The 22469-nt window shown below is 46.1% G+C and overlaps 2 protein-coding genes, 1 long non-coding RNA gene and 1 pseudogene across 4 annotated transcripts; 1 reads left to right on the plus strand and 3 right to left on the minus strand.

Moving 5' to 3' along the window:
- Positions 1-63: 63 nt before the first annotated feature.
- LOC125510975 (SEC12-like protein 1) lies at positions 64-3753 on the minus strand. The gene is made up of 10 exons (XM_048676261.1): positions 3067-3753; positions 2877-2983; positions 2506-2638; positions 2157-2248; positions 1795-1894; positions 1629-1701; positions 1438-1558; positions 852-971; positions 520-590; positions 64-415 (listed from the first exon to the last, which is right to left on the minus strand). Exons 1-10 carry the CDS (start codon positions 3274-3276, stop codon positions 327-329), a joined length of 1116 nt encoding a protein of 371 aa, XP_048532218.1. The 5' UTR covers positions 3277-3753; the 3' UTR covers positions 64-326.
- On the plus strand, positions 451-1429 carry LOC125510980. The gene is made up of 3 exons (XR_007284846.1): positions 451-756; positions 828-1146; positions 1262-1429. It is a non-coding gene; the product is annotated as an uncharacterized LOC125510980 (long non-coding RNA).
- A 403-nt stretch (positions 3754-4156) lies between the features above and the next one.
- LOC125507471 lies at positions 4157-7842 on the minus strand (annotated as a pseudogene).
- A 1518-nt stretch (positions 7843-9360) lies between these two features.
- LOC125510976 lies at positions 9361-12643 on the minus strand. Of its 2 annotated transcripts, none has more exons than XM_048676263.1 (5): positions 12463-12643; positions 11100-12304; positions 10849-10983; positions 10677-10761; positions 9361-10559 (listed from the first exon to the last, which is right to left on the minus strand). In XM_048676263.1, the coding sequence occupies exons 2-5, from the start codon at positions 11253-11255 to the stop codon at positions 10555-10557; spliced, it is 381 nt and encodes a 126-aa protein (XP_048532220.1). In that variant the 5' UTR covers positions 11256-12304; positions 12463-12643; the 3' UTR covers positions 9361-10554. The 2 variants fall into 2 exon arrangements, with proteins under 2 accessions (XP_048532220.1, XP_048532219.1); XM_048676262.1 differs by having other exon boundaries at positions 9380-10559; positions 12133-12304.
- Between the last annotated feature and the right edge of the window lie 9826 nt (positions 12644-22469).

Genomic DNA, 22469 nt, shown 5'->3' on the forward strand with positions numbered 1-22469 from the left:
CTGATTTTGTGGAATTGCCATGGGCATACTTTTTTTTGTGTGGAAATGAAGTCACAAAGATTACAGCACAGGAGGCACATGGTATACGATGTACAGAATTCAACACTTGGTGTACAAAAATGTGCCTGCTTAGGGTTCGATACCACAAAACAATGATCATTTCAGACACAAAACCATTTGGTCATACAATGAAAGGGCTCATGAGGACGAGGCATTGTGTCAACAAAAACAGAGGATAAGGAACATTGTTGATATTAGGCATGGACTCTGATCATCAGAATTCAGACACTAGAGGATCGTTACTCTGAAATGTGCACCCTATGGGGTTACACCAGGTTTGTGTGCTTGAAGAACGTGTAGAACAGTATTGCCGATGTCACGAAGAGGCTCAAGAATACCAGCCAAATTTGCCAAACTGCAATGGGGAAAGCGTACACCGGAAAATCTTGGTAAATACTTTATCCAATACTTATGTGCAACATACAAGAACGCCATCTACAGCAACATGCATGTATGTACCTCTCCAGTCAGCAGGGACGTTGAGCTTCGTAATCTCTGCTCCCCATTGGTGCGAGGTGGATATCACAATCCTGCAACAACAGCAAACAAGAGGCCATTCAGTTCTTTCATTCAAGCTTGGACCATCAACCAGTGAGGATTCTTCCAAGTGAATAGCTGAATAAACTCTGACTTCACTATGAACAAATACTGAACTAGTTGCTACTTCACTAGTTTGGCAGTGCTTCAGGAAGACAGGTTATCTCTAAAAACTTCTGTTCTGGATACAGTCAGCGATTATTTCAGGTTTGTCTCGCTTCTTGTTACAGGAAATACCAGTAGTTACCATTTACCTTTCAGTAGGGCAAAATTCAATGGAGGAAATTGGGGAGCCAAGATGGACCTTCTTCATCAAGTGAGAAACTTGCATCTTCTGTACATCGGCAACACAACAGTCTCCATCACGGCTTCCTCTAGATAAAGATGAAAAATGTATCCATGTCAGTACCACTTCACAGCCAAAAGAAGGATGTCGCGTCGACGCGGAAGGCTCAGCAGATCTAGACAAGCACATTAAGTCGGACGATGAACAAGTAGTATGACATGCAGACAAGCTCTTTTTGTTACGAAATGTACGCAGAATAGCAGGTAAGTGGTTTCTTCCAGTAAAATGATTATCTCAGAGGTGACCAACCAACATGATGTTCAGTCAACTGGACACACTTCAGGTACTAATGCTGCATATTTTGAAATGTACAACTAGATGGATTGTAGCTGAGAAGTGTGAGAAAAGACGATTCAGAAATTGTTTGAATTCTGGAAAGGAAAAACTATCCTGAATACCTCAGACTTCGGCGATGCAGGTATGCCTAGGAATGCTAAATATAGAAGTACTGTCACAGCCAGTATTACATGAGATGCACCACCACATCCACTTACAGTGCGAGATACTTCCCATCCAAGCTAACTGAAAGTGTGGAAATGGGCTTTCGCAGGAGTCTTTTGTATCCAATTCTCTTCCAGTTACTTATGTTCAAAACCATAGTCACGATATCATTTCCTATTTCATCAATAAAAATTCAATTAAGTCTGTTTGGTGTTGCATTTCTTGACTTTATCGACGTGATTACCTTTTACAAGTGTGCAAAACAGAAAAGGTTTCTTTCCATCCCTAGAAAAGCGGCAACACTCAATCCTCTCATCCTGTAAAGCATTTACAGGAAGAAATGTAAACAGTATGGTCAAATAAGCAATTCAGTTTCAGTTATTGTAAAGGGGAAAGTACATGGATTTTACCGAAGATCTAGTCAAATTTACGAGTGGAGCTCCCTCATCAATCTTCCATATTCTTGCAGAACCATCAGTTGAAGTTGATACTAAAAACGCTGAATCCAAGCTACATGAGAAAGAGGCATTTCAGGATTAAACATGCTACCAAAAAGAGCTTATTTTGTAATTTAATGAACAAATAGAAATTGGCTAACTGCCCTAATTAGTAATAAAGATCTCTTGTGCAAAAGTTTGTACTAAACTATCAAGACACACCCAGCAGCTTTGGTACTCGAGGGAGTATGTACAGTTCGTCAGATCCTATTGATCCACGAGGTAATAATCATTTGTTGATTAAAACAGGCGTCTACTTTTATAGTTTCATTCACCTGATGTCCATGTCCCGGAAGGATTTATGAGCTTTAGGTTCATCCAGAAGCACGCTGAGATTTGGCCAGTGAAATATTCTGAGATGTCCATTCTGTTTTAGTGGAATATAAATATAGCAAAATTTAGTTAAGAAATCAAATATGTGATTTGCAGAATGCAATCATAATTTTACAGTTCAGCAGATTACAACATGTCATAAATTACCCTTGAAGTTGCATAACTTTCCCTACAGAAAGAAGTTACTACAGAACTCTGAACAAAAGAGACTTACCAACTAGCAGAATCATTATATACATAGTAAATAAAAATGCATGAAAAGAAAAGCAAGGTGGAATGGGCTGATGATACCTCGCCGCCAATAGCAAACTTAGTACCATCAGTACTGAATGCCAAACATCGCTGAGGCCCAACTGATTGGAGGGGCGGCGAATCACTTGAAATAAGGTTGATACAAAAGTCATCATAGACCAGCTTGAACAGCCTAAAGGTGCGATAGAATGATGCCTTAGCCAGGTGAACTTAGAATATGAATGAAAGAGTTGATGTATAGCAAGGAGAAATATCAGAAGCCTGAAGAATGCCTATGATCTCCTACTGATTATTCTCTCCTATGATGTCCTACTGATTTCTTGAACTTGTACGTTAAGATATTGGAAGTATCATACTGACTGAGGCCGAGTAATTCGATCGGCACGACAAAGCGACGAGCACGCACGCACCTGCAGCCTTTGGCGGTGGCGCAGACGAACTCGTCGCCGGCGGGGTGCACGGCGATGGCGCGCGGCGTGTCCGCGTCGGCTCCCTTTTCGCCCATCACGACCCTCAGCTGCAAATTCATTAATCCCGCGGTCAGAGACACGGCCGTAGCAGCAGCAGGCGCCGAAACCCCGCCGCGCACGGGCCGCTCACCAGGGGTTCGGAGGCGAGCTCGCACGGCCTGGTGTCGAAGGCGAGGAGGTCGAGGAGCGGCGGGGACGAGGCGGTGGCGCCGCGGCCGTACACCACGAGGAGGCTGCGGCTGCTGGACACGGCCGGCCCGCCGCCCGGGCGCCGTATCCACGCCGCGCAGGTCACCTTCCCGGCCACCCCCGCTTGAGCCTCGTCGCCGTCGCTCGCCATCGGAACCAGCCAACAGCTGCCGAGAGCTTCGGTTCTCTCCAGCTCTGCCTGCTCCTAATTGGCGCTTGTAGTAGTATTAGCTTTGCCGTAGTGCCGCCGCGGTGCGCGTTGGAGCCTGGCGCGGGCTGGCGGGCGGAGAGCGCGACGGAAGGGAATCGTTTCGTCTGGGGACAGAAGCCGGGATATTCTCAGGCGGCAGCGCGCCCGCCCTGATGTCAGCGCTTTGCAACCTCCGCCCTGATCGAAGCTGGTATCCTTGCTGTCCCGCCGGCGCCGGCGCCCATTTCGGCTGGTGACTGGCATTGCTGGTGGAGTTGGAGACTGGAGTGGGCACCCGGATGCGGATTCCTGCGCTTACGATCGACACCAGCTAGCTGTTTTTTTAAGCTACACCACCTAGTTACTACACCACTGGTACATTTTCTTTTAGAGGTATACACATGAAAACATTTACAACGCGTGTCTCAAACCCATCTCAAATGGTCGGGCGAACTCCTTAAACCGAACCAAAACGGACTCCTCAAACGTCCGGACTAACCGACACCTCTAATATCCAGTCCAAATTCAGGACGGATATAGAGTGGACCTCGGGCACGTCCGGCACGTCGGAGAGAAAAATCTATCGATTTGAATCCCTTCCAATCTACAGTCGAATCCATTATGTCGATGCATGCCCCACGGAATTCGGCTTCAATGCAGAGCAAGCTGTACCTTACACTGTCAAAGATCTCTCCGTTTCCATGTGAAGCAAAATAAACCCCTGGTTGGCAGCTTCGCCACAACGTACGGAAGCCCATGGAGATAAACTAAGATCAGGTACTTCCCTTAATCCCTTTGTTGAAACATATTCACTTAGTGAAATTGTATTCACTTACTAAGCACTATATATGACCTGCATAAGATAGCAATCAAATCTAGAAAACTGGCACTCCCTCCGTTCCTAAATATATGTCTTTTTAGAGATTCTATAATATGGAGTACGTACGGAGCAAAATGAGTGAATCTATACTCTAAAATGCGTCTATACCATCTACATGTACAGTAGTTCATATAGAAATATCTAAAAGGACTTATACTTAGGAACGGAGCGAGTATTACATACCAACAGAAAAACATCCTTGATTACTGACAGGAAACTGATATTTCCCAAGGTAGTACAACCAAGTGACACACACATAAATCCTGTGTACGGGGTTCCACACTATTACAGACCAACGACATACAAGTAAGTTCGCCGTTCAAGATTCCACGGTACACACTATATAGGATTATAGGAAAATAAATAAACTCAGAAGTCACAAGTTGTAGCGCCACGACACATGTCGCATCCTCTGAAACGTATAATAGGACAAGTGTTACCAACCACACAAACCCAGATAGGCAATCCAGTTAAGCTTGTAGATTGGCTGGAAGGCTGGCGGATTGGAATGAACTCATAAACACCGTCTCCATTGTGTTGGGGCGCTTCAAGCATCAATGATGCAATGATGGAGACATAGCTTCAGCTCCCGCCTCAGCGTGTAGGCTGATATTTAACAGGATAACAAAATAGAATAATGAGCATAAAGGTTAATCATACCGACTCTTAATTAAGATGTGTCATAGAGCTACACAAAGGAACAAAGGAATTTGCAGATGTAGTACCTTCCAACCCATGCATGTTAAAAAGGCAAAATAAGTTTATCGGGAATGTGCTGAATCTTTTGCCAGTTTAGATGTCCAATTGTTACGCATGACCTCATGAACTCCTCGTTGCCGGCCGTGAGACAAAACTTCTCAAGGGAGGAGGGCAGTGTTGGAAGGGATTGGATATTCGGGCAACGATTAATGTCCAGTAACAGGAGTGACGCCAGCCGCTCCATATTATCGGGCAAGGCGTGCCAATTGCTGAACCCAAGCCTAAACCAACGAAGATGCACCAAGACCTCAAAAAGTTGAGGAGCCGGTTCAAGTCGGCTGCAGCTGTCGAGCCAAAGATTACGCAAATGCTTTGGGCCGCCATTCTGCTGACCCACCATCCAATCTGGGTACGTCCAACCATGGTAATCCCCAACTTCCAGTCTCTCAAGATATTTCGGTGGGCAAAGGCCCTCAAGCACCTCCGCTTCAACTTCTGGACTGCAACTCGTGTCATCCCAGGATAGTGCAAGTTTTTTCAGCCGCTCCTTGTGTGCAAGACTGGCTTCAATAGATTCTTCCTTGCTTTGGACATTCTCAAGACCCGTGATACTTAGCGTGCCTTCAAGCTTGTTTAGGTCCTTCACTTGTCGTAGCTCGTACCCCTGTGTCTTGCTTATACTGAAGCGTACTAGCTTTTGGAGCCATTTCAGCCTGCCAATGTCTGGAAAGTTTTCCATGCTGCGTATACACCGCAAGTTAATGAGCTGACTAATATTTTTACTACCAGTAAAAACCACACCCTTCCTTCCACATTAAAGTCAAAATACCTTAGATGCTTTAACAGACCAATACATGCTGGAAGTGAGAAGATATAGCCATCATCTGCGGAGAAACGCAGAACCAGCACCCGCAATTTCTTCAACCTCCTGAACATTCTCTCAAAGACTTTTTTATCTCTTGAACCAATATTTATATGGCAATCAATGATGAGAGTGCGCAAATTCTGCAATTCATATATATTCTCTGTAAGCATCTTTATATCACAACTCTCGACGAATAGATGACGAACATCTGGAGGAACTTCTTCTGTGACACCTTCCTCGATTCTGAAGCAATCTCCTCTAGCAGCCTCCTCTGCTAAATCATGCAGCAGGTCATGATCAGTGAAGTAATCAACCTCACATCCATGTTCCACTTGTCTCTCTCCTAATTGCAGAAATGAGACTGACAATAATTCATCAAAGTAATTCTGACCAACATCATACAGATCCTCTGCAGCATTAGTTGTCTCTATAAACGCTTGTGCCATCCACAACTGTACTAACTCATCACGTTTGAAATGATGTCTTTTGGAAAAAATACTGCAATAAGCAAAGCATTGCCTCACATGCTCATCAAATTGCTGGTAGCTCCACCAAAGAGCTCTAGTCGTCTCGTTCAAAAGGTCCCTAACTTTGACACTCCTCCAGAACCTAACATCTTTTCTTCTATGTAGCTGTCCTCCCACGGTTCTCGCCGCTAAAGGTAACCCCTTTAGCTTCTTCGCTATTTCAGCCCCAATATCTTCCAGTTTTCGACGCTCACTGTCATCGAGGTCTGATCTTCCCAATGCATAATGCATGAACATTTTATAGAAGTCATCATCATTCAAGTCAGGTATTGGAACAGAATTGCATGTCAGGCCAGGACTTAGATCGGCAAATGCATCTTTATTTCGACTTGTGGCTAGGATCTTGCTTCCTTCCAACCCAAATTGCAATGGAAACATCAACCGTTGCAGATTCTGCTCATGGGGATCTTTGTTGCACCAGATATCATCAAGTGCTAATAGAATTTTTTTTCCACTTAGTTCATTCTTTAGTTTTGTCTGCAGGACATCAAGGCTAGTATATTCAGCCTTTTTACCTGAAGCTGCTTCCAACATCTCACTGAAAATGGCATGCACGCTAAACTTCTGGGTGACGTGAATCCACATAAAAAGGTGGAAATTGCGTTTCCTTTCCTCTTTCTCTCCCTCTTCCTCTTTCATGGCGTTACAAACATATTGTGCAAGTGTTGTCTTCCCAGACCCCGCAATGCCATAAATGCCAACTACATCAGATTTTGAAGCATGAAGCATTGTTCTTATGTCCTGACAAATCTCATTTCTGCCAATTATCTTTCCCACTGGATATGCTGTAGTCTTCTGTCTATCTCCAGTAGTAACATCTGCAGTATGCGTGCCAAGTTCGTTTCTTCTTTGCTGGTTCGCCTGCCCAATAGTTTCTTGCACTTTGTTTTTTAATGCAAAAATTTCCTGTGTTTCATCAATGAGTTTTTCTAGCTTTTTCATATTTTTCTTTAGAAGAATATATAAAGGTCCCATGATAATGCAATTTGATTCCATAATGACGGCCTGCAAAAGCAATCAGTTTCCAAATCAAAACAGTATAGCAACTTTAACGGGTGTCGCAGAGCAGCCGCAATCACAACTGCCAGAGCTTACATCACTGCTAAGCACGGATCAACAATATGTCACGCCCCCTCTGCTACAGAAGACACCGACAAGCAGGACCCAGAGACCAGCGGCTCGCACGGCTCGCCAGCTGCCCAAAGGCTACCACGAACCAGACGGCCCAACCCGCGTAACACTGGGCCGGAGTGGACCCAATGAAGCCCAGGTGACGACTGCTACTTAAGCCATCTCCTCTGACTGGCTAGGCAAACGGCGGCGGCAGCTTACCCTAGTTCTTCTCTTCAGCTATTCCCATTTTGTAATCCGAATTCCACTGTAACCGAGACAACAAACTTGAATTCGTGAGCGAGATCAAGCTAGTTCGAGTGAATCCCATCCCGTACCTTACATCTGGTATCAGAGACCACTCCACCCCACTCCCTCTCCGCCACTCTGGCCCAAATTGTCGAGACGCGGCGCGTTCGGCAAGCGAGATCGCAGCTGATGGCCATGGATCCATCGATTGAGGCCTTCCTCGATCGCCTCGACAACACCCTGAAGGCCCAGAACAAGGTCATCGCCGAGATCCAGGCGTCCACAGCCAAGATCAACGAGCTCGTCAATTGGCGGCCTGATCTGGAGAAGCGCGTCGCCGATTTGGGCGATGCGGTGGCAGCACTCCAGCTCGCGCAACCAGCACCAACTAAGGAGGTCGAGGGAAACCGGGCGCCAGCACCTTCGTACACTCCGCCAGCGACGACCGGTGCCCACATCGGGGCCGGTACCGGCACGGTTGACGCTCCTCAAGGGCCCACAGGCCACGGCGTCTTCAACATACCTCGGGGGCCCCCGGCGGCGTCGTTCCAGACGCCGCCCCCGGCATCTGAGGGCCTGCGGAAGGATATCCGAGCGGTGGTGCTAGTTCAACGCCCGCCTGACTTGGATACAGCTTGTGCGCTGGCCCTGCTTCAGGAGGAAGTGGCCGACGGCGTGTTTGGCAGTTTCTCAAGACCACCTGAGGCCGCCCCGCGCGCGGGCACTCCCCTGCCTCTACCTCCACCACCAACACGTCCTGTTCCGGCTGCACCGGCGGCAGACCGTCGCGGCACTGATGCGGTGCGAGCAGATACAACCAAGATAAAAGCGCTGCGGGACTATCGACGTGCTCGCAGGCTATGCTTCAAGTGCGGCGAGCGGTGGGGGCAGGATCATGTCTGCCCCACCATTGTCCAACTGCACGTAGTCGAAGAGCTCCAGCTCTTCGGCGTCGAGACCAACTCCGACACCGAAGAGGGCGTACAACAAGTGCACGCCATCTCGCGCCCAGCATTGGATGGTGGCGTGTCGCCAAAGGCATTTCAACTGCTGGCTACTATGCAAGATCAAGAGGTGCTCATACTTGTGGATAGTGGGAGTTCTACGTCTTTCATCAATCAGAATCTGGCGGCGCGCTTGTCAGGTGTGCAAGAGCTGCGCCGGTCTTGCAAAGTGAAGGTGGCTGACGGGGGTGAGCTCATTTGCTCTTCCTCCATTCCGAGCTGTCGTTGGTCATCTCAAGGGTTGGAATTTGTGACGGATATGAAGATCTTACCGCTGGGAGTATATGATGCTATTCTGGGAATGGACTGGCTTGAGCAACACCCGGTGACTGTCGATTGGCGAAACAAGCACCTGCGCATTCCGACAGCGCTGGGCACAGCCAGTTTGTTTGGGCATGAAGCGCAGTCAACACAATGCCATGTGATCAACAGCGCGCAATTGCAACAACTGCATCGCCAAGGGGCATTGCTGCATCTGTGTTTACTCTACCCAATCAGCGAGAAGCAAGAGACTCCGGTGCAGGATCCCCCAGAGCTGCAAGCACTGCTGTCAGAGTTCGAGGATGTTTTTGGATAACCCAAAGGCCTACCCCCGCGGCGAGCCTGCGATCACACAATCCCACTCATGCCGGGGGCGCAGCCTGTCAACATCAAACCTTACTGTCACAAGCCGGAGCACAAGTCTGAGATCGAACGACAGGTGCAAGAATTATTACAACCTTGGGTGATTCAACGCAGCCACAGTACATTCTCGTCACCGGTCATTTTGGTCAAGAAAAAAGACGGGACCTGGCGATTGTGCGTGGATTACAGGCATCTTAATGCCATGACACGTGTCAGTAAATTTCCGGTGCCAATCATTGAAGAGCTGCTTGATGAATTGCACGGCGCAGTCTGGTTCTCGAAGTTGGACTTAAGAGCGGGCTATCATCAGATCCGTTTAGCAGAGGGGGAGGAATTCAAAACCGCATTCCATACGCACTCAGGACAGTACGAGTTCAAGGTCCTCTCATTCGGACTGGCAGGGGGACCAGGCACATTCAACGGAGCGATCACAGAGACAATGCACCCTCTCCCGCGACACTGTGTGCTGCTCTTCTTTGACGATATTCTGGTATTTAGCAAGACCTGGACAGACCATTTGGCACATTTGAGGCAGGTCCTTGAGCTCCTGCGTCGTGATCAATGGATGGTGAAGAGGTCCAAGTGCGAGTTTGGCCAGCAGCAGCTATCGTATCTGGGGCACGTCATCAGCAGCCAAGGAGTGGCCACGGACCCAACAAAAATCCGAGCGGTAGAGGCGTGGCCGACACCAGTCGACGCCAAGGAAGTGCGCCGATTCTTGGGACTCGCCGGATACTACCGCAGATTTGTTCGGGGGTTTGGGATTACTGCACGGCCCCTGTTCAACCTCTTGAAGAAAGGCGTTCCTTTCGTCTGGACAGAGAACACCAAGCAAGCTTTTGAGAATCACAGGGAGAACATCAGTGGTGCCCCAAGCAATTTTTTTATTAAACTGTCATTATGTTTTTTTCATGTGGGGAGGACGTTTTGGTAGACGATGCAATGCAAACCTCTTCTATCAGCTTCTTCTAGTCTCCTAGCCAGACGAACACTTGGATCGACCGGTTCGTCGTCACTGTCGCTGCTCGATGAGTCTGAGCTATCATCCGCTGCCCACTTTCCTTTTGCAGCTGATAGTTTCTTATCATTACCATTTCTTCCGTAGTCGCAAGCTGGCCCCTGCCCCCCTTGCCTTTGCTCAGACAACATGCTATGCTCCTGGATGGCAGTAATTTTTCCGGAGTCATAATCTGGCTCCTGTCCCCTTTGCTCTTGGACGGACACCATTGCATCCTGTTGGCTGGCAGCAATGAGTTCCAGAGCTGATCGGAGCGCAGCTACTTATTCTGTTTGTGAAACAAGAAACAGAGCATGTCTGTGAGAATATATTTTTGTTTTTTCATGCATTTTTCCCATTTTTGCATCAGATATCTGACCCCGCCCCTTTTACTAAATTGATGTACCTGGTTGTTGTAGGAATCCACCATACTCTCCGACTACACCGTGCCAAACATCATCGAGCGGGTTGAACGCATCATAAGGCTTTGTCTGCAAATTTTCAAGCAACATTTGTAAGTTAGTTAGTTCTACTGATAACATATGTAACTGTTGCTCATGAACAGGGCACTCTCTTACAGTGAATATATTTGGATACTCCCTTATAAGGTAGATTAGCCTCCTGCATATCTGCCCCGTGTAAACACTGATGCGGGGGACAGTGTGCGGCTCGACATTATTTGCTCCAAAATCAATCCAATCGAGGAACCACGGCTGCAAGTATTTAAGCAAAACAGAGAGAAAAAAGCAAGAAGCATGTTAGAGCTGCAACAACTTCATTTTGCACATAGCTTAGATGTGTTCAGATACATTGAAAAGCAATCACTTACAATGAGTGCCAAATGGCTGCCGCCTACTATTAGTGTTCTCACCCCAGCCTCCAAATCTTTTTGCAATTTCTTTACAGCTGCTCTGATGATTTCAAATGCCCACTCGGCGAGATCATACTCACCAGTTCCACCGTTACAAAGGACACAGGCAAACATCTCCTAGGGGATCGACGAGTATGATTGCTTGGGGCCAACACATGTACCAGCTGCTAAGAGGGAGTAGGCCATCTCAAAGGCCCTGGGGTGGTAGTTGCCAATTCCTGAAGCCATCATTCGTGTGATGGCATCATGCACAGCTCCGATTGTTAACCCACCGTCCCTGGCGTGACTTCTAGTCTCGATCCCTAGTATGGTTCTGATGCGCAGGGTTAAATTCTGCCTATGTTTTGCGGGTAATTTTACCATACTCACTTGGCGCCCACTGTTTTTCAGACCCAAAGTCCTAACGATGGATCGGGGGCTGAAATATCTATATTCCCCGTCAGGGAACGTGAATCTCATGTCTTCCCAACTAAATCTACTAAGCAGCCAAGCATAAAACCTCCTATCGGCCTCACCAGTCCATGCAGCTGTTAACAAACTCGCCATGCCAGTTCTATCCACCAATCCGTAGGATCTTAATCCTAGATGGAGGATTTGATGACAGCTCCAAGTACATTTCACCACCCTACCACGTAATACGGCAGACTCTGCTAGGAGACTCGGGGGTTGAGCTGGGACGACCTGACCTGCAACAGCAAGGTATTCGGGCACAAGAACTAGTGTACGGCGAGATCTACGCATGCTCGGCCCCCCTCCGCTGCAATCGTTGGCTAGAACTCGCTTTCTTTTTCGCTTGGCATATGGCGGCATCTCACTGTCTTCGGAAGCCACGCCCTAAAAAATGCATTTTCAGAGATTCGCATCCATCTGGATTTATCAATCGCACCAAGTCGTATAGCCGCATTGGAATCAAGAAAAGAAACAAAACCGAAACATCACTGGCTCGATAGGAGCTGGGCGATGACTTTTCACCATGAAAGCAAGCACTCACCAATGGAGCAGCTGCGCCGGGAGCAGTGCGATGGCCTTGTGAGCCGTCGCCTTCATCGGATTCGCCGCCTCGTGTGCTGGATCTAGCTTTTTTGTTCTTTCCGCTGCCATCACCTTCCTCACATGGCAGTGTCCTTTTCCGCGGTGGATCCGGTGGTTCCATGGTCATGTGTCTACGGAGGGAAACAAGGATTGGAGTAAGAGAAGACCAGCAGCACCAACAAAAAGGGAGCAGCAACCTCAAAAGTGCAGCCCATAGAAAAAGAGCAAAAAAGGGAAGATAGGAAAGCGGAGCCGCCTCCTAGGCTGCTACCAAATCGGGAAAGCTTACCGTCGCAACTATCGGCGCCGGCTCTGCCGTTGTAGTCGCCGTCCCAACCTTCGGCCACCGGATCTTGGTTCTTTCAACAGTGGTTTGGTGGGGGGAGGGAGGTGGATGGAGCAGTGGAAGAGGATGAAGTGAGCAGTGGTGTGGGAGAAACTACAAGTCTATATGTGCGAGGTAGGCTTTTGTAAATGAGGCTGCTAGCTGTCTCCCCCCCGTGACCCAGTGTCTTGTCAAGTCACCTCTACTCCTCGCTGCCCTCGCCACCCAAAAATTCCAACGCTTGCAAATTATTTTTTTAGCACTAAATCTAGCAATGGTTCGGCGCGTACCAAAATTACGTTCCAGTCTGGGGGAGAACTCACCGCACGCCGCACGTTGACGTAGCCCTTTACTTGATGATCATGAGCCCGTTGCAGAAAAAACTTGTCACGGAGAGTATATGATCACTTTTTAAAATTTATTATAGTTGTTAAACGCGCGGAGCAGCTGAGCTGGTTACTAAAAATGGTCAACTGGGCAATCCTCCAGGTGTGACCATGCCTAGACAAGAGGACACAGCAGTTGTACCCACATCCTTTTTCGCGGAACCAGAATGGAACTCCCTGATATGCTCACCCGGTCGGAACAGTACATTAACTGTTCATTCTTTTGCGGTCCATGCCAGCGACTGCGAATAATGGGAAGCAGGGGTCCTGCTTGGCGTTGCATGCATGCAAAACGCCCACTAACCCATGCATTTATTAATTCTTCCCCACCCGGCATGCTATCTCTACCGTACTAATGACACACCAACTCTAGACCTAATCGATCACGCACACATACACCAGCCCAATACGCTGATCGTTGCGAGTGGTTTGTTTCAAAATTTTCAGTCATCACCGTCACATGGTGGAGGCCTTGATTTGTTGTTGTTACTTGTCCCAAGTTAACGTCACGAAGACCCAAAGCACAAGAGAAAATACGCTTATTTAACTAATGTAGAAACCCGGGCGCTAAGCTATTCAGACTTGTCAACTCAAGCCACAGCTCATACATGCAAAGATGCAACCAGGTACTACATGCAGCGCAGTCACGGACGAATGCGTGGAGCGTACTAATGAACATAGCTACGGTAGCTACAAAGGAGTCGATTAGCTTTCATAAATCGCGCCATCTAATCTAGAATCCGGCGGCGTTTGGGTGGTACGCTGGTAATTTCATCATCATCTTCAGAATCTTCTTCGTCGCCATAGCCTACCACACCAGACTCGTTGTCCGCGGTGGAGCTACCAGTGCTACGAGGTGAGCCTGGGTCAGCAGCTGGATCGAAATCACCAAAACCTTCCTCCCATGAAACCTGCTCCACCACGCAGCCTAATTCTTGCGTTTCAGACTCTTGCTCCTGTACGACCTCGCCCTGAAATATGATAACATCAAGACATTAGAGCGACACTCTACAGGTATGCATCTGCCACCTGCCCGAGAGTGATTTGCCGATTTGGCATTCTTACCTCCTCATTGGCGTCGCCACCCTCGGCCGGCAGATCCGTCGTGCTCCATGCGCTACTTGTGGAAATCAATCGCGAGGGAGGCGAAGGCTGCAATACGAAATGGTTTTCATGTTGGTTCAGAATAGATTTGCCACTGAATAATACACAGACATCACACTGGGAGTGTATGAAAAAGCAAGGGACAACTCACAGGAAGATTCATGCCGTCGAACTCATCTCTAGCCGCTCCCATGGTTGCGCCACTGGTCGCTGAATCAGCTACAGAAACCTCCATCAGATGCAGGACACCGTTTTTCAAAGAAATTCGAATCAGTATGGCAATGGTGATTCTCAAGGGGAGGATGCAGACCACACCCCCAACCCACTTACTCTTACTTATACCTGTGGCGTTGCCAACCCAAAGGGCCGTCTCCACATGCATTAAATCTGGTTTTTTCAAATTTCAAATATCGCCCACGCGTGCGGGGTTGGGGTGATGGGTCAGGACGCAGGGGTTCGTGGTGTGTGTGTGGTCGCGGTCTTGGGTCGCAGTGCTGTGTGGCGGGATCCACGTGGATGTGCATGCAAGCTGACTAGGTGTGTACATGTAGTAAGTAAAACGATCCAAGCAGGGAAACCAATGTGCCTTTTTTCAGGTCAGACGCTGCAAATCATAGACAAAACCGCCATTTTTTTTAGCTCCATGCAATGCGGAAAATAGTCTAAGTCTAATAGAAAATTAGATTTGTCCTCCCGTCTCGATACAAGCAGAAAACTCAGCAGAACTAGCATGCAGCAAGCAGCACTGCTATATTTGAACATAAATCTAACTCATACACCCCTCCCAGGGAAACACATACATGTTTGGAAAAATGAAACACCTACATCAGTTATCAGCAAACCCAATCGGCCTTTTGCATGTAGTACGCCGATGTCCTTCTAACCCACAGTTTTTACATTTGCCTGGTTTCCTTGGCTTCCTGGGCTCATCACCCTTTTTAGGGCATGTGGTCCTTTTATGACCTCCGCGCCGACACAGGCTGCAGAACCGGGTTCTCTTACTAAGACCTTCATACGGCGCCTTATCCCTGCTGTTTGTTGGCCTGCCTGGACCCTTCCTTTTCTCCGGCGCTGCGAGACACTGTAGGGCATTCGTGCTGAAAGAATTGGCAGCACTCTGGTTGCGATCACCCTGAACACCAGCTAATGCGTTCTCGCCATTGGCAGAGTGCCTGGCATCTGCATTTGCTATGACACGTTCCTCAAAACCCAGACCATTGTTGGGGAACGTAGTAATTTCAAAAAAATTCCTACGCACACTCAAGATCATGGTGATGCATAGCAACAAGAGGGGAGAGTGTGTCCACGTACCCTCGTAGACCGAAAGCGGAAGCGTTATAACAACGCGGTTGATGTAGTCGTACGTCTTCACGGCCCGACCGATCAAGCACCGAAACTACGGCACCTCCGAGTTCTAGCACACGTTCAGCTCCATGACGATCCCCGGACTCCGATCCAGCAGAATGTCGGGGAAGAGTTCCGTCAGCACGACGGCGTGGTGACGATCTTGATGTTCTACCGTCGTAGGGCTTCGCCTGAGCACCACTACAATATTATCGAGGATTATGATGGAGGGGGGCACCGCACACGGCTAAGAGATCAATGATCAATTGTTGTGTCTATGGGGTGCCCCCTGCCCCCGTATATAAAGGAGCAAGGGGGGAGGCGGCCGGCCTAGGAGGAGGGCGCGCCAAGGGGGGAGTCCTCCTTCCCTTGTTGGAGTAGGAGAGAAGGAAAGAGGGGGAGAGGAACAAGGAAAAGGGGGCTGCACCCCTTGTCCAATTCGGACCAGAGGGGGGGCGCGCGCCTCCTTTCTTTCGGCCTCTCTCCTCTATTCCCGTATGGCCCAATAAGGCCCATATACTTCCTGGCGAATTCCCGTAACTCTCTGGTACTCCGAAAAATACCCGAATCACTCGGAACCTTTCCGATGTCCGAATATAGTCGTCCAATATATCGATCTTTACATCTCGACCATTTCGAGACTCCTCATCATGTCCCCGATCTCATCCGGGACTCCGAACTCCTTCGGTACATCAAAACTCATAAACTCATAATATAACTGTCATCGAAACCTTAAGCGTGCGGACCCTACGGGTTCGAGAACAATGTAGACATGACCGAGACACGTCTCCGGTCAATAACCAATAGCGGAACCTGGATGCTCATATTGGCTCCCACATATTCTACGAAGATCTTTATCGGTCAAATCGCATAACAACATATGTTGTTCCCTTTGTCATCGGTATGTTACTTGCCCGAGATTCGATCGTCGGTATCTCAATACCTAGTTCAATCTCGTTACCGGCAAATCTTTTTACTCGTTCCTTAATACATCATCACACAACTAACTCATTAGTTGCAATGCTTGCAAGGCTTTAGGTGATGTGCATTACCGAGAGGGCCCAGAGATACCTCTCCGACAATCGGAGTGACAAATCCTAATCTCGAAATACGCCAACCCAACAAGTACCTTTGGAGACACCTGTAGAGCACCTTTATAATCACCTAGTTACGTTGTGACGTTTGGTAGCACACAAAGTGTTCCTCTGGTAAACGGGAGTTGCATAATCTCATAGTCATAGGAACATGTATAAGTCATGAAGAAAACAATAGCAACAAACTAAACGATCAAGTGCTATGCTAACGGAATGGGTCAAGTCAATCACATCATTCTCCTAATGATGTGATCCCGTTAATCAAATGACAACTCATGTCTATGGTTAGGAAACTTAACCATCTTTGATCAACGAGCTAGTCAAGTAGAGGCATACTTGTGACACTCTATTTCTCTATGTATTCACACATGTATTATGTTTCCAGTTAATACAATTCTAGCATGAATAATAAACATTTATCATGATATAAGGAAATAAATAATAACTTTATTATTGCCTCTAGGGCATATTTCCTTCAGCCATATGTCAACAATATGTCATTCACATATACTTATCAGAAATGCTGTAGTGCTCCCACTCACGTTCTTGTAAATACAGGCTTCACCGCAAGTCTGTATAAAACTATATGCTTTGATCAACTTATCAAAGTGTATATTCCAACTCCAAGATGCTTGCACCAGTCCATTTATGGATCGCTGGAGCTTGCATATTTTGTTAGCACCTTTAGGATTGACAAAACCTTCTGGTTGCATCATATACTACCCTCCTTTTATAAATCCATTAAGGAATGCAGTTTTGTTTATCCATTTGCCAGATTTCATAAAATGCGGCAATTACTAACATGATTCGGATAGACTTAAGCATAGATACGAGTGAGAAACTCTCATCGTAGTCAACACCTTGAACTTGTGGGAAACCTTTTTGCGATAATTCTAGCTTTGTAGATAGTAACATTACTATCTGCTTCCGTCTTCCTCTTAAAGATCCATTTAATCTCAATGGCTTGCCGATCAATGGGCAAGTCAATCAAAGTCCATACTTTGTTCTCATACATGGATCTCATCTCAGATTTCATGGCCTCAAGCCATTTCGCGAAATCTGGGCTCACCATCGCTTCCTCATAGTTCGTAGGCTCGTCATGGTCAAGTAACATGACCTCCAGAACAGGATTACCGTACCACTCTGGTGCGGATCTCACTCTGGTTTACCTACAGGTTCGATAGTAACTTGATCTAAAGTTACATGATCATCATCATTAGCTTCCTCACTAATTGGTGTAGTAGTCACAGGAACAGATTTCTGTGATGAACTACTTTTCAATAAGGGAGCAGGTATAGTTACCTCATCAAGTTCTACTTTCCTCTCACTCACTTCTTTCGAGAGAAACTCCTTCTCTAGAAAGGATGCATTCTCAGCAACGAATATCTTGCCTTCGGATTTGTGATAGAAGGTGTACCCAACAATTTCTTTTGGGTATCCTATGAAGACACACTCCTCCGATTTGTGTTTGAGCTTATCAGGTTGAAACTTTTTCACATAAGCATTGCAACCTCAAACTTTAAGAAATGACAGCTTAGGTTTCTTGCCAAACCATAGTTCATACGGTGTCGTCTCAACGGATTAAGATGGTGCCCTATTTAACATGAATGTAGCTGTCTCTAATGCATAACCTCAAAACGATAGCGGTAAATCAGTAAGAGACATCATAGATCGCACCATATCTAATAAAGTACGATTATGATGTTCGGACACACCATTACACTGTGGTGTTCCAGGTGGCGTGAGTAGTGAAACTATTTCACATTGTTTTAACTGAAGGCCAAACTCGTAACTCAAATATTTTACTTCTGTGATCATATCGTAGAAACTTTTATTTTTGTTACGATGATTCTCCACTTCACTCTAAAATTCTTTGAACTTTTCAAATGTTTCAGACTTGTGTTTCATCAAGTAGATATACTCATATCTGCTCAAATCATCTGTGAAGATCAAAAAATAATGATACCTGCCGTGAGCCTTAATATTCGTCGGACCACATACATCAGTATGTATGATTTCCAACAAATCTATTGCTCGCTCCATTGTTCCGGAGAACGGAGTCTTAGTCATCTTGCCCATGAGGCATGATTTGCAAGCATCAACTGATTCATAATCAAGTGATTCCAAAAACCCATCAGCATGAATTTTCTTCATGCGCTTTACACCAATATGACCTAAACAGCAGTGCCACAAATAAGTTGCACTATCATTATTAACTTTGCATCTTTTGGCTTCAATATTATAAAAATGTGTATCACCACGATCGAGATCCAACAAAACATTTTCATTGGGTGTATGACCATACAAGGTTTTATTCATGTAAACAGAACACCAATTATTCTCTAACTTACATGAATAACCGTATTGCAATGTAACAATGTAACATCCCAAATTTTCAATTTGGAATGTTATACATTAGGTCATCATGCATATCATATTTTATTTTGCTTTTGGTTTTGATCCTAGAAAATCCTAAGCAACTCAAGGACCCACGGAGAGAGTTGGGGATTTCGTTATTTACATATTTGAGTTTTCTCAAATTATGTAAACAGGATCATTTGATTTTATTTATTTTATCTCAATTATTTCTATTACAAAAATATGAGAGCGGGAATAAAATGACTTTCCCAAAATATAGAAATATTGAAGATTTAATAAAAAAATCAAATAAGATTTATTTCGGAGTTTTTCGGTATTTTTATTTGAATTTAGGAAAAATGCGCGTTTTTCAAAGTTGTAGTTTGGGCCCAGATAAATGTTCACTTTATCGGGCTTGATTTTAGAAACCCGGGAAAATTTATTTCGTGATTTTTGGAGTCCGTTTAGTATTTCTTTTTATTTTTCTTCCGAGCGGAATTATTTAAAAAAAACGCGGAACCGACTTTGGGCCGTACTCGGCCAGGACACCGCCGGCCGAGGCTTTATAAGCCGCCGCCCCGGGGCCCGAAAGCCCAGCCGCCCAGCCACCCTAACCCTAACCCTAGCTAGCCGCCCGCCGCCGCCGGAGGCGCGCCGCCCGAGGTTCGCCGCCGCCTCGTTTTCCGTGCCTTTAAAAAAAATTCTGTTCGTCGTTTTTCTTTTTCGTCGGATTTTTCCGCGGTTATTTTCTGATCGCGATTTCTGATCCGATTTTCGTTTTAGTATAACTTTTCGCTCGTTTATCGGAATCAGGCGATTCAAGCGCCTGGAGTTTCGTCTCGAAACCCTCTTTCCGAATAATCAACTTAAACAAGTTTTTGCTACTGTAAAATTTGCCCTAGATCCAGATTACTAGAATGAAGTTGTTTTCTTTCGCCGTTTGATTTCTTTTGCTTCGTTCGATTTGATTCTTTTTGCCAACCAGGGTTCTTAAGTTGAACTTTCTGGTTAGATCTTCTATTTGAGTTTTACCTGTGCATTAGATGAGTACTTATTGTATGCTTGATTAGATGAGTACTTATTGTATGCTTGTTGTTTGTCTGCGATAGAATACCCGGAGTGCGCCGCCTGTTACTTCGAATCTCTAGGTTTCGCGGATCATCAGCAAGGCAAGTAACACTTTGATCATACCTTTTTCTACAACCCAGTTTTATTGCATTAGATCAATCCTCACACATTGCATGATTAGGATCTAATTAAATTGTGGGATGGGAAGTAGATGAGGTAGTACCTATTACCTGTTTATTATCAAACCTTTGGGAGTTACTTCTACGTTTGCTTATTATGCCATGCTATGCTAGTAGACGTGGATTGGGTGAGTGATATCCATGACAGTTGTGAGATTGATAATTAAGGGTTTATCTAAGGTGGCAACCTAACACACATCTGGGTGGATTGAGGCACCTGGGGTTTCCAGGACTTGCCTGTTTTCTTTTGGACCGCCACCCAGGCTCAAAGGGATCATGAGATTATTCATACTAGAAACTTACGTGTGCAGCCACAAGCCATTATGGGCTCTGGCATAGTTGACTAAGTTGTGCGAACTCTTATAGTGGTAGACTAGCAGATGTAGGGGATGTAGGTGGTACGGTCTTCCCGATCCTAAGGTGCTAGCGCTTCTGAAAGACTGTGTCTCGGTCATCCGTTTCTCAAACACCATGTAGTGCGAGAAATCCAACGGAGGCGATCGAGTCTTGTGGGGAAAAGTGCGCAAACCTCTGCAGAGTGTATAAACTAATCATGGTTAGCCGTGTCCCCGGTTATGGACATCTTGAGTATCTGGTACCTGGATTATCATGTGAATCTCAACATGTTACCCTAAAATTAATATTTTTGGGTTTTAATGATGTTACTTAATTGGGATTGAGAATGCTGTCAACCATTCTCAATGTTTCACAACCACCATGATAGTAATTAAATTTATTCCTTTGAAGTAGGGAAAATTGGCTTTACGCAAAAACTGTAACCATAGAGCTTTCCACCAGCCAAATATGCATATAGTATAGCTGTTGCATTTCCATTATTCTCTATGTGTTACCTTGCCAGCATATTCCATGTGCTGACCCATTTTCGGGATGCAACGTTAATGTTGCAGACTTTTCAGATGACGATTGAGGAGTTTTAGGTCGTGGTTCTATACTCAGTGATGCCGTTGGAGTTGATGGACTCACTTATCTTCCAAGCCTTCCGCTGTTATCGTTATTAGATGGCCTTAAGCCATACTTATTGTAATAAGTTCTCTTTTGAGACACTCGATGTAATAAGTGTGTGATTGCTACTCTGCTATAAATCCTCCGAGTACTGTGTGGTGTCAGCATTACTGATCCAGGGATGACACCGGAGCAAAGAGATCAGACTGTTTGAGGTCTGGTCGCTACAGAGATGGTATCAGAGCACACACTGACTGTAGGACACGACCACTAAGCTAAAGACCTAGATCACTACTCACTCTCTTCTCTTCTGACCTCTCATCTTCTCTACTCTTTAGGATGACGGATGCAAGGAACAAGTTCACCCAACCAGATGAAGATACACCCTTTGGACGCCACTTGAAGGAAGTCACTAGATACCTGAACATAGGAATACCAAGCTTCACGGGAACCTACAACGCCACTTTACCTGAAGAAGAGCGCTGGATGATACAAGTTCAAGTTCCAGGAAGGACGTTCATGCCAGTCACTGAGCCCATAGAGTTTTCTTTTGATGCACCAACTTGGAGTCTAGGAAAGAGTATGGCAGCTCACATCGCCATGGGACGCATTGGAGAAGTCTACCGCAAGGATCTCAAGGATACTATCTACCAGATTTGTGGGCGTCGAGATGAACACTGGGAGATGATCAACACCAGGAAAGATAGATCAATTGCAGCTTTTATTCAGGAGTTAAACCAGCACATTCGACGACAGGAGAATCAGATGTGCGCCGACATGATAGATCTGAAGAAGGCTAAGACTAGAATCAAGGAACTGGAGGAAGAACTCAAGGCTACACGTGAAGATTATGAAGAAGAAATTGAAGTATTGGTGGAGAAGAATGACGATCTGATCAAGAAGATTGGAATATTTATGGGAGGCCCGACACCAGTAGATGAAGACGAAGAACCCAAGGAGATTAGCCCGGAGGACTACATCATCATTGACGGCACCGACTCGGAACAAGATAGTAGCAATGATGACTATGTGGATGAAGCAGGAGCAGATATCATGGAGTCTACAACCGTAGAATATTTCTAGTAGACCACCTCATCAGTAGTAGTAGTCCACCATGTAAATATAGTAGTCTGAGCACTTTTGCAATAGCTAGATCGATTGTATGCCTTTGTTTGATTGATTGAAGTGAATTGTTTGTTTTTGCCTCATGTGCATATGGGTAGTGTTTTCCCTTTAGACCCCCCCTCTATTCTTATATCTCATCTTTTCTAAACCCTCAGATGCCTCCGAGACGTGACCCCGGATTTGCTTTTCCGCCGGAGCTCACCCAGTTGATCCAGCAGCAGAACACCTTGATGCAGTTGCTAGTTCAGAATCAGAATCAGGGGAACAACAACAACAACCCACAACCACCACCACCTGTTGACCACTTAGCCCATTTTCTTAGGCTGAATCCGCCGGTGTTTTCCAGTAGC

The sequence above is a fragment of the Triticum urartu genome, chromosome 5 (assembly GCF_003073215.2).
Source record: "Triticum urartu cultivar G1812 chromosome 5, Tu2.1, whole genome shotgun sequence".
Lineage (NCBI taxonomy): Eukaryota > Viridiplantae > Streptophyta > Magnoliopsida > Poales > Poaceae > Triticum > Triticum urartu.